Consider the following 12,608-nt stretch of genomic DNA (forward strand, 5'->3'; position numbering starts at 1 on the left):
GGAATGGCTCGCTTCATCACAACCCTTGACCTCACAAAGGGGTACTGGCAAGTACCGGCAAGAATCCCGAGAGAAAACAGCCTTTGCAAAACGTGAAGGGCTTTTCCAGTACACAAAGTTACCATTTGATCTACACGGAGCGCCTGCCACCTTCCAGCGGCTGATGGACCTGGACCTGCGGCCCCACAAAGAATATGCTGCAGCCTATTTAGATGACATAGTGATACATAGCACAGATTGGGAAAGTCATTTGCCCCGAGTACAGAAGGTACTGGATGCTCTTCGGGTAGCAGGTCTCACAGCCAATCCCCCGCAAGTGCAGGCTAGCCTATAGTGAAACAAAGTACCTTGGTTACACAATAGGGCGTGGCCTTGTTAAACCTCAAGATGCTAAACTAAGGGCCATCCAAGATTGGCCACGACCTGTATCAAAGAGACAAGTAAAATCCTTTATAGGCCTTGCAAACTACTATAGACGCTTTGTTCCCAACTTCTCTGATCTAATTGCCACCCTAACAGATCTGACAACTAAAAGACAGTCCCGAATGGTGAAATGGTCACAGGAAGCAGAGGAGGCTTTCACCAGCCTGAAGAAGGCCTTGTGTTCCCACCCAGTTCTGGCCGTCCCAGACTTCAACAAGGAGTTTGTTGTTCAAGTAGATGCCTCAGAGGTGGGTCTTGGGGCGGTACTCTCTCAGATACAGAAGGGTGAGGAGCACCCAATCCTCTACAGTAGCAGAAAGCTTTTGGCCCATGAGGAAAGATATTCTACACCGGAGAAAGAATGTCTGGCAGTTAAGTGGGCCCTTGAAACCCTTCGCTATTACCTTATTGGGCGCAAATTCACTCTACTCACAGACCATGCTCCTTTGCAGTGGATGTCAAGAAATAAAGAAACGAACAGTCGGGTAACAAGATGGTTTCGCAGCCTTCAGGCTTTTAACTTCTCGGTTGTCCACAGGGCAGGTCGGAAACATGGGAATGCAGATGCCCTTTCCCGAAGAGACGTCCTGTGGGCCTCCTTCCCCAGTCCGGAGGCCTCAAGTCAGGGGAGGGGGAAAATGTGATATCATGAGAGGTAGAGTCATAGAAGGGAAATACATTTCCTCCCGGTGGATGCAACAAGGACTACAAACCGTCATGGCTGCCAGCAAAAGACTGCCTGCCCTGCTGACACTGATTGCTGCTGACACTGATTGCTGCTGACACTGATTGCTGCCCAGCTGAAGCAGATGAGCTGATTGCCTCAGTGAGAGAGCTAAAAGGGAAGGGAAGCAGTGTATTTAAAAAGAGAGACAACGACTGGGGCAGACAGGGAGAGAAGCAGTGTTTGAGTTATATTTTGTAAGAAGGCAGCAAGCTACAGTTTTGATTTAACTACCTGTTTTGGTTTTGTGTATCTGTCTGCAAACAATTAAGTTTACCTGTTTTTGGAAAAGACTAAATATATGGAATTTAAGTTTGAAAACAAGAACTTTTCTGTCTTCATTTCCGGCACCCACACCTCCCAACCTTCAAGAGAAAAGCTCCCGACCGCTCAAGACATCACACAGGCTTACGGCAGTCTGCAATGAAACCCACTCATTAGCTCCATCCAACATTGCCCATCTTTCATACAGTCGGAATAACAAAACAGGGAACTCGACTAAACCAATCCTTGGATTATTCAACCATCCAGACCAACAAGGACTGGAATTCTCTGCCTCCGAAGGCAGTGGAGGCCAATTCTCTGAATGCATTCAATAGAGGGAGCTAGATAGAACTCTTAAGGATAGCGGAGTCAGGGGATATGGGGAGAGGGCAGGAACTGGTTACTGATTGAGAATGATCAGCCATAATCACATTGAATGGCGGTGCTGGCTCGAAGGGCCGAATGGCCTCCTCTTGCACCTATTGTCTATTGTCTATTGCTTCTCGCAAATATTAAATCTGCAACTGCGTGCACGTTTATAGCCCAACAGCGGCGGTTCGTGCAGTATCAACAAGACGAGATAAGACAAGGCAGGGGGTGGGGGGCGGGTAGAGCCGATAAGGGGGAGCGGAAACGTGGAGGCAGTTGATGTCAGGCCTCCAGTTGGAAATGAAGAGGCCTAAAGAGCTTGGAAGGCCAGCCAACAGATTGCCGCTTGCTTCCCGCTTCCCGTTTCCTATTTATATGTTGCTTCTGCCAAACACTTTTGCCGTCTTGGGCTGAGAATTACATTTCACCAGCAAATCGTTATGTCGAGGTGCGAGCTACAACCAATTACGCTATTGGATGGACCTTATGATTTTTGATATATGTTCATTGGATTTGGTTACATTTGGCTCTGTTGAGGAAGGCGTTCGGCTCGTGAAATCACTTTACTTTCAGACCAAAGCAGAAGTTTGAGGCAAAATGCCAGAATCTTAAACACAGAAACGTAGAAAAAAAAGGAAAAAGAGATGCAGGAGGAGGCCATTCGGCACTTCGAGCCAGCACCGCCATTCAATATGATCATGGCTGAGCATCCAACATCATAGAAACATAGAAAATAAGGTGCAGGAGGAGGCCATTCGGCCCATTCGGCCCTTCGAGACAGCACTGCCATTCATTTTGATTATGGCTGATCGTCCCCAATCAGTAACCCGTGCATGCCTTCTCCCCATATCCCTTGATTCCACTAGCCCCATAGAACTATATCTGAAGAAGGGTCTCGACCCGAAACGTCACCCATTCCTTCTCTCCCGAGATGCTGCCTGACCTGCTGAGTTACTCCAGCATTTTGTGAATAAATCGAACTATATCTGACTCTCTTTTAAATCCATCCAGTGATTTGGCTCCCACTGCCCTCTGTGGCAGAGAATTCCACAAATTCACAACTGTCTGGGTGAAAAAGTTTATTCTCACCTCAGTTTTAAATGGCCTCCCCTTTATTCTCAGACTGTGGGCCCTGGTTCTGGAATCCCCCAAAATTGGGAACATTTTCCTGCATCTAGCTTGTCCAGTCCTTTTATAATTTTATATGTTTCTATAGGATCCCCTCTCATCCTTCTAAACTCCGGTGAATACAAGCCTAATCCAGTGAATACAAGCCTAATCCAGTGAATAAAAGCCTAATCCAGTGAATACAAGCCTAATGTAGTTACATTGGCTGGGTGTAACATGTACAATTGTACCTAGTGCGTGTGGTGTAGTCAAACAAAATTGAAACCCAGGCCGTTGCTCATTCAGAGTTCAGTTGTAGCTTTGATGGTAGTGCGCCTATAAACCTGCAGCGAGCAGGAACCTGTTGTGGCTGTTCATATGGGGCGCAAGTGACTGATAAACACCCTCTATCGCAAACACCTCCTTCCCAGCTCAGCGCACGAGTAGATGGGTGGGGAGTCCATGGTTATTTTGTCACTGCATGTGAGGTTTTATGTAGAGAGATTCCGGGTTAAGAGTCCGGGACTCAGTCGAGTTGGGCGGATGTTTGGAACCCACGAGCGCACACCGAAGATGGACACAAAATGCTGGAGTAACTCAGCGGGACGGGCGGCATCTCTGGAGAGAAGGAACGGGTGACGTTTCGGGTCGAGACCCTTCTTCAGACTTCTGTCCGGAAACGTCACCCATTCCTTCTCTCCAGAGATGTTGCCTGTCCCGCTGAGTTGTTCCAGCTTTTCATAAGTGCATAATTGATAGGAGCAGTATTCGGCCCATCAGGTCTACTCTGTCATTCAATCATGGCTGATCTATCTCTCCCTACAAACCTCATTCTCCGTACTAATCGTGCATTTTGTGTCTAACTTCAGTCTAGGGAATATGTTCCCGATTTTGGGGGAATCCAGAACCATGGGCTCACAGTTTAAGAATAAGGGGTAGGCCATTTAGGACTAAGATGAGGAACAACATTTTAACCCAGAAAGTTGTGAATCTGTGGAATTCTGTGCCACAGAAGGCAGTGGAGGCCAATTCACTGGAAGTTTTTCAAGAAAGAGTTAGATAGAGCTCCGAGGGCTAACGGAATCAATGGATATGAGGAGAAAGCAGGCACGGGTTACTGATTGTGGATGATCAGCCGTGATCACATATTTCCACTGGCTCCCAGTACAGTACAGAATCAACTTCAAGCTCCTCCTATTCACATACAAAGCCCTAAACGGGCTTGCCCCCCCCCCCCCCCCATATCAAAACTCTTTTAACCCACCACTCTATCTCCAGGTCCCTCAGGTCGGCCGACTTGGGGCTACTGACTATCCCGCGGTCTAGGCTTAAGCTCAGAGGTGATCGCGCTTTGGCGGTTGCAGCTCCTAGAATGTGGAACAGCATCCCTCTCCCCATCAGAACTGCCCCCTCCATCGACTCCTTTAAGTCCAGGCTCAAAACCCATTTCTCCTCCCTAGCGTCAGGGGGCGCTGTGAACTGTTTATGTATGTGCTGTTATGTTTGTGTGCCATTGTATGTTCGTTTCTTAGCACCTGAACAGATGTACAGCACTTTGGTCAAAGTGGGTTGTTTTTAAATGTGCTATACAAATAAAATTGACTTGACTTGACTTCTCCACCCCCATAACCCCTGACGCCCGCACTAATCCAGCGTTTTGTGTCTGTATTCGGTACGAAGCAGCGTCGGCGCTTTCCAGGAAGCGTGAAAGGTATTCCAACGAGCAGCGTCGCCGCCTCTCGGGCGGGGTTAAACGGGCCAGATACCCAACTTCCTCTTGCCCGCCCGTCAGTGTGGAGGTGTCGGATGTCCCAGTTGGACGGGCAGCGTCTGTGGTGGAAGGAACTGTGGACGTTTCGGGCCGCACAATAAATAAAGAGGGACCCATCGCGTTTGAGCGGAGAGTGATGGCGGGGGTTACCCGGGTTCTGGGCGCTTTCAGGAGTTTGAAAGACGCCTTCCCCTGGCTGAAAGTGGCCGGTAACACGGCGCTGGCGGGGGTCTTATTCGGTCTGGAGACCTTACTTGAGATGAGCAAACCCTGCCCCTGCGACCCGGAGCTGAACGGGCGCCACGTCGCCGTGGTGTTCCTGGTGCCCGCGCTCACCTTCTTCATGATCAGCCTGACGGCGCTGCCTGATTCACGGAGGCTGCTGAAGGGCTGGGCGTGCCGGAGGCTAATCGTAGTCAAAGGAGTCAAAGGAGTAGTGGAGTCGAAGCAAGAGCACTGGTGCCGCCGCTGCTGCCACTGTAAGCGATGTCGCTTCACACTCATCACGCTGCTGGAAGCGCTGATGCCGTCCGTCATCTGGTTCAGCATTCTGCTGCTGGACGGCGATCACTTCGCCTGCAGCTCCCAGACACAAGCAGACGTCCAGCCAGGCCACAGTCAGGGCTGCAAGCACATTTGCAGCGACGATCCCACGCCCCAGCTGCGCCGCAACTGCAACATATCGTGGGTGAGTGAGACTTTAAATGTAGTTCAATTTAGAGATACAGCGCGTAAACGGATCCCTTCCGCCCCACCGAGTCCGCGCCGACCCAGCGACCCCCCGCACATTAACTAACATGAACTAACGTTAACTAACATTAACTAACACACACACACACACACACGCACGCACGCACGCACGCACACACACACACACACACACACACACACACACACACACACACACACACACACCACCCCCCCCCCCGACCCGGAACGTCACCCATTCATTCTCTCCAGAGATGCTGCCTGACCCGCTGAGTTACTCCAGCATTTCGCGTCTACCATGAGGACAAGGGTTTAAGGTGAAGGGGAAAAGACTTAATAGGAATCGGAGGGGTAACGTTTTCACACAAGAGGATGAAAGGTGATCTTGTAGAGGTGTATGAAGTCATGAGAGGAACAGATCGGGTAGATGTACAGAGTCACTTACCCAGAGTAGTTGAATCGAGGACCAGAGGACATGGGTTTAACGCGAAGGGGGAAAGATTTAATAGGAATCTGAGGGGTAACTTTTTCACACAAAGGGTGGTGGGTGTGCGGAACAAGCTGCCGGAGGAGATAGTTGAGGCTAGGACTATCCCAATGGTGAAGAAAGAGTTGGACAGGTCCATTGATAGGACAGGTTTGGAGGGATTATGGACCAAAACCGAGCAGGTGAGATTGGTCTGGATGGGGCACGTTGGCCGGTGTGGGCAAGTTGCCTGGTTCCACGCTGCATAAACTCTTTGACTCTTTGACTTTCTGCAACAGATATATGGCAGCGTTTTGATGGCGGCGAGCGTGTGTTTATTGACCATCCTGCACTTCATCCCTGCGCGCGATTGTGACGACTGCACAAAGGACTGCGGCTGCCTACAGGGCTATTACGAGGCCGAGTTCAATAATAAACTGGAGGATGCGAGGGAGATCAAGATGGAGGAGAATATGAAGGAGAGAGCCGCAACGCGCGCCGACGTAGAGGCGCAAAAACTGATGGAAGACCTAACACTGAGCGACCCCGCGAAGAAGGACCAAGATCCCAGCAGTCGGGACAAGGTCAAGGGCAGTCGGTACAAGGTCAGGGCAGTCGTGACAAGGTCAAGGGCAGTCGGAACAAGGTCAAGGGCAGTCGGAACAAGGTCCCGAGGAGTCGGAAGAAGGTACCGAGCAGTCGGGAGAGCGATATGGAGCTTCAACGTCAGCTTTCCCCATTAGGAAAATTCGGTCTTCACCGCCACAAAGCTAAAGGACTGAAGAAGGGTCTCGACCCGAAACGCCACCCACTCCTTCTCTCCAGAGATGCTGCCCGTCCCGCTGAGTTACTCCAGAATGTTGTGTCTGCCTTCGGTGTCAACCAGCATCTGCAGGTTTATCATTCCTTTATCATCGTTACTTTTTTTTGCGCATTGTTATTTGTTCTGTAGCTGTCCACATAACATAACATAACATAACATAACATAACATAACATAACAACACTTTATTGTCACTCGGCACAACACCGAGCGAAATTTCAGCAGTCACACAAAATACAGCAAAAAAGAAAAGAACACAGGACACCCGACCCCAACACAAACATCCATCACAGTGACTCCAAACACCCCCTCACTGTGATGGAGGCAACAAAACTTCCCCTCTCTTCCCCCCGCACCCACGGACAGGCAGCTCGACCCCTACCGAGGCAAACGACACGCACAGCCCCCGCAAGGGGATGGAAGCCCCCCCGGCCGAGCCGCCCCGGGCACCGAAACGTCCCGCGGCCACACCGGGCGATGTTAAGTCCAACGGCCGAGCCGCACCGGGCACTGAAACGTCCCGCGGCCGAACAGCGCTGACGATGTTAAGTCCAGCGGCCAAGCCGCACCGGGCACTGAAACGTCCCGCGGCCACACCGGGCGATGTTAAGTCCAGCGGCCAAGCCGCACCGGGCATTGAAACGTCCCGCGGCCGAGCCGCACCGGGCACTGAAACGTCCCGCGGCCACACCGGGCGATGTTAAGTCCAGCGGCCAAGCCGCACCGGGCCTTGAAACGTCCCGGTCCCAGCATCGCGGTCCATATCTCTCGTCTCCCTTTGCCTTGCCTCTCAGTCTGAAGGTGGGTCTCGACCCAAAACGCCACCCGTTCCGTCTCTCCGGGGATGCTGTCTGACCCGCTGAGTTACTCCAGCGTTTTGTGTCTGTCTGCAGTTCCTCCGTACTCAAACCAAACGCTTCGTCGTTTGAGAACAACTGACAAAGACGGTGCTAACTTCCTCGACGCTATCTTACTTTCTTCAATGATAGTGTGCGCGAATAATGGGGCGGCGGTGGAGTTGCTGCCTCGCAGCGCCAGAGACCGAGGTTCCAGTGTGTGTGGCTGTGTGTGTGTGTGTGTGCGTGTGTGCGTGTGTGCGTGTGTGCGTGTGTGTGTGCGTGTGTGTGTATTGCGTGTGTGTGCATGTGTGTGTATTGCGTGTGTGTGTGCGTGCGCGTGTGTGTTTGTGTGCCTATTTGTGTGTACGTATGTGCGTGACTGTGTGTGTGTGTGTGCGTGTACGTGTGTGTGCGTGTGTGCGCGTGTGTGTGTGTGTTTGTGTGCGTGTTTTGTGTGTGTGTGAGTGCGTGCGTGCATGCGTGTGTGTATGTGTGCGTGATTGTGTTTGTGTGTGTGTGAGTGCGCGTGATTGTGTGCGCGTGTGTGTGTGTGTGCGTGTTTGTGTGCGTGTGTGTTTGCGTGCGTGTGAGTGCGTTTGTGTGTGTGTTTGTGTGTTAGTGCGTGTGATTGTGTGCGTGTGACTGTGTGTGTGTGCGTGTGTGTGTGTGTGTGCGTGTTTGTGTGCGCGTGTGCGTGTTTGTGTGTGTGTGTGTGCGTGTTTGTGTTTGTGTGCGTGTGTGTGTGTGTGGAGATTGTACGTTCTCCCTGGGTCCTCGCGGGATTTCTCCGGTTGCTCCGGTTTCCCCTCCGCATCCCAAAGACGGGCGGAATTGCAGGACTCTGTAAATTGCCCCCCGGTGTGGATGAGAAAGTGGGATACCATAGAACTAGTGTTACCGTTCGTCGCCTCGATGGGCTGAAGGGCCTATTGCGCTGCTGGATCATTAAACTAAACTAAACTGAACCAAACCAAACCAAAACTCCAAAGAGCAGCTTCTTCCCACAACCATGAGGATTTAAACCACCCTGTAAAATCTCTGATCACCGCGAACTTTGCGCTACAGTGCTTGCTCTTTGACTTTTCCACCGCGATGGTTTAGTTTAGACCACTGTGGGGTGAAGTGAATTTGTACCCTCGCTTATGGAAGCCCGAAAACAGAGGGGAAGAAACTGTTTCTGAGTCTGGTGGTGCGCGCTTTCACGCTTCTCAACCTTCGGCCGGTCCAGGGCTGGGGAAAGGACTGGCCAGAGTGGGACGAGTCTTTGATTATGTGCAGGAAGGATGCTGGTTTACACACGCAGATAGACACAAAAAAGCTGGAGTAACTCAGCGGGACTGGCAGCATCTCTGGAGAGAAGGAATGGGGCGACACCCTTCTTCAGACTGAGAGTCAGGGGAGGGATATGAAAAGATTCAGAGCAAATCAGAGCCGGCACCGATGACCCGGTAAAGGTGGGGCCCACAATGCTCAATTGAGCTTCTTCCCCATGGCTCCAAGTCATTGATTATGTTGGCTGCTTTTCCGAGGCAGCGTGGTGTAGATGGGGTTAATGGCGGGGAATCTAGTGTGTGTGGCGTCTCTTGTGTGCTGCCTGAGTGTAATCTGCTATTTCTATATTCTTTTACTTAAATATGATTGTGCCTTACATGATGCGTTGTAATTTTTTTACTGAACTGTGTGCAATAAAAAGAAATTTCACTGCATGTCATAATAAAATATCTTTGAAGACAGACCCAAAATGGTGGAGTAACTCAACGAGACAGGCAGCATCTCTGGAGGGAAGGAATGGGTGACGTTTCGGGTCGAGGCCCTTCTTCAGACTGACAATAGACAATAGGTGCAGGAGTAGGCCTTTCTGCCCTTCGACCGAGAGAGAAGGGAGAGGGAAATTAGAGATAAGGAAAGGTCACGTGTGAAAACGAGAGATCAAAGGTGCAGCCCAAGGCAAATATAGAATGGAACATTATTAGCTGGGGAAGGTGACAATGTGGCATACATAGATAACATTTAATCAGGATGACAGTCAGACTATTCGGAGAACTAGGGTGGGAGAGTGATGGAGAGAGAGGGAAAGCAAGGGTTACTTGAAGTTGGAGAAGTTAATGTTCATACCGCTGGGGTGTAAGCTGCCCAAGCGAAAAATTAGATGCTGTTCCTCTAATTTGCGCTGGGCCTCACTCCGACAATGGAGGAGGCCCAGAACGGACTGGTCAGTGTGGGAATGAGAGGGGGAGTTAAAGTGTTTAGCAAACCGGGAGAGATACCGCCTGTCCCGCTGAGTTACCCCAGCGTTTTTGGTGTCTATCTTCGGTGTAAACCTGCTTCTGCAGATCCTACTTCCAGAAGTACAATTGAATCATTGGTTTTGATGCTGTAAACATCCAATGTTCGGAAATGGTTTTGTTTCGTTTAGCTGAGAGCTACAGTGCAGATACAAGCCCTTCGGCCCATCGAGTCCGCGCTGCCCTCGTACATTAACACAATACCCACGCACACAGGGGACAATTTACACTTATACCAAGGACGCAACCACAAGCCAGTTAAACAACAAACCTGCACGTCGTTGGAATGTGGGAGGAAACCGAAGATCTCGGCGTAAACCGACGAAGGAGAACGTACCAAACTCCATACGGACAGGACCGGTGGTCGGGATCGAACCCGGGTCTCCAGCGCTGTCAGGCAGCAACTCTACCTCTGCACCCCCTGGCGATGGTGATGATATTTTGCTGGTTTTAAAGTCTATGGTCACAAATGCCACTGCACAACACATCTCTGCATGCCCACAGGATATTCATTCCACGCATCATCCTATCTGAAAGTGCCCCCTTTAATTCTGAGGCTGTGTCCTCTGGTCCTGGACTCCCCCACCAGTGGAAACGTCCTCCGCTCCCCCTCCCCTACCTCCCTCCACCCGCTCCCTCCGCCCCTCCCCTCCCCCTCTTCCCACACCCTCCTCCCCTCCCCCTCTCCCCTTCCCCCTCGCCCTCCCTCTCCCCCTTCCCACCCCCTCCCCCTGGCCCTCCCCCTCCCCTTTCCATCCACCCCCCTCGCCCTCCCCATTCCCACCCCTCCTTCTCTCCTCTCCCCTCCCCCTCCCCTTCCCCTCTCCCTCCGCACCCCTCCCCTCGCCCCCTTCACAAGTTTCAGGTCGAGACCCTCATTCAGGCTATATATAATATCTATTTATATAACTGGCCTTTCAGCCCACCGAGTCCACGCCGACCAACCCATACACTAGTTCCATGTCATCCCAGTTTTGCATCCTGCACACCAGCACTATCCCACACACGAGGGGCAATTTTCAGAAACCAGTTAACCTTCACACCCGCACGTCTTTTGGGATGTGGGAGGAAACCGGGGCACCCGGAGAAAACCCGCGCGGGTCACAGCGAGAACGTGCAAATTCCACGTTCAGCAGACAGCAGCTGTAGTCAGGATTGAACCTGGGTCTCTGGCGCTGTGAGGCAGCAACTCGATCTCTGGGCCACCATGTCAGTGTGGAAACACACACACACACGCGCACGCCCACGCGCACGCCCACGCCCACGCCCATGCCCACACCCACACCCACACACACACACACACACGCACGCTGCTGCTGGAATAACACAGCGGGTCAGACAACATCTTTCGAGAACCTGGATAGGTGGCGTCCCCTGGTGGGGAGGATAGTGCGAGTACGATGTGATCGGTGGTGCTTCGAAGGGCCTGTTTCCACGCTGTGTCTCTAAAGTCTAAAGAACTCCAAAGACGTACAGGTATGTAGGTGAATTGACTGGGTAAATGTAAATGTAAAAATTGTCCCTAGTGGGTGTAGGATATTGTTAATGTGCGGGGATCACTGGGCGGTGCGGACTTGGTGGGCTGAAAAGGCCTGTTTCCGCGCTGTATCTGAAATATGAAAATAAATAATATAACCATCCTGACCGTACAAGATGAAAGCAGAGTTCCATGCTTTTGAAATGCAATGTACCAAGCAGGTGATGATAATCCCAAGTTAACTATACAACCTGACCTCCATCTGCATAATTACAAACTATAAAACAATAAGAAGCACAGCTACTTTTTTCTTGTCGTTTGTTGGAGTGTTGGAAGGAACACTAGTTTAGGTGCAGGAGTAGGCCATTCTGCCCTTCGACTGAGGGAGAAGAGGTTGGGGAAATTAGAGATAAGGAAGGGTGACGTGTGAAAACGAGAGATCAAAGGGGCAGCCCAAGGCAAATATAGAAGAGAGCATTCTTAGCTGGGGGAGGTGTCAATGAGGCATACAAAGATAACATTTAATCAGGATGACAGTCAGACTGTTCGGAGAACTAGGGTGGGGAAGGGATGGAGAGAGAGGGTAAGCAAGCGTTACTTGAGGTTGGAGAAGTCAATGTTCATACCGCTGGGGTGTAAGCTGCCCAAGCGAAAAAATAGGTGCTGTTCCTCCAATTGGCGCTGGGCCTCACTCCGACACTGGAGGAGGCCCAGGACGGACAGGTCAGTGTGGGAATGAGAGGGGGAGTTAAAGTGTTTAGCAAACCGGGAGAGATACCGCCTGTCTCGCTGAGTTACCCCAGCGTTTTTGGTGTCTATCATATATCATATCATATATATACAGCGCGGAAACAGGCCTTTTTGGCCATCTTCGGTGTAAAGCTGAATCTGCAGTTCCTACTTCCAGAAGTACAATTGAATCATTGGTTTTGATGCTGTAAACATCCACTGTTCGGAAATGGTTTTGTTTCGTTTAGCTGAGAGCTACAGTGCAGATACAAGCCCTTCGGCCCATCGAGCCCGCGCTGCCCTGGCACATTAACACAATGCCCACGCACACAGGGGACAATTTACACAAACCAAGTACACAAACCCAAGCCAGTTAAACAACAAACCGGCACGTCGTTGGAATGTGGGAGGAAACCGAAGATCTCGGAGGAAACCGACGCAGGAGAACGTACCAAACTCCGTACGGACATGACCTGTAGTCGGGATCGAACCCGGGTCTCCAGCGTTGTCAGGCAGCAACTCTACCGCTGCGCCCCCTGGCGATGCTGTTGATATTTTGCAGGTTTTAAAGTCTATGGTCACCATTGCCACTGCACAACACATCTCTGCAAGTCCACATGATATT

The 12,608-nt window shown here is 51.1% G+C and overlaps 1 protein-coding gene across 1 annotated transcript; it reads left to right on the forward strand.

Annotated features, from left to right (window-relative positions):
* Window positions 1-545: 545 nt before the first annotated feature.
* LOC144602865 (uncharacterized) lies at window positions 546-6,733 on the forward strand. Its single transcript, XM_078415986.1, has 3 exons — window positions 546-708; window positions 4,541-5,346; window positions 6,132-6,733. The coding sequence occupies exons 1-3, from the start codon at window positions 546-548 to the stop codon at window positions 6,573-6,575; spliced, it is 1,413 nt and encodes a 470-aa protein (XP_078272112.1). The 3' UTR covers window positions 6,576-6,733.
* Window positions 6,734-12,608: the final 5,875 nt, after the last annotated feature.

Source organism: Rhinoraja longicauda, chromosome 19 (genome assembly GCF_053455715.1).
Source record: "Rhinoraja longicauda isolate Sanriku21f chromosome 19, sRhiLon1.1, whole genome shotgun sequence".
Classification (NCBI taxonomy): domain Eukaryota; kingdom Metazoa; phylum Chordata; class Chondrichthyes; order Rajiformes; family Arhynchobatidae; genus Rhinoraja; species Rhinoraja longicauda.

Coding starts and splice junctions, on each gene's coding strand:
- LOC144602865 (XM_078415986.1), top strand. CDS start 546: ATGGTGAAATGGTCACAGGAAGCAGAGGAGGCTTTCACCAGCCTGAAG. Junction 709..4,540: donor ACTCTCTCAGATACAGAAGG/GTGAGGAGCACC, acceptor GCACTAATCCAG/CGTTTTGTGTCTGTATTCGG. Junction 5,347..6,131: donor GCAACTGCAACATATCGTGG/GTGAGTGAGACT, acceptor TTTCTGCAACAG/ATATATGGCAGCGTTTTGAT.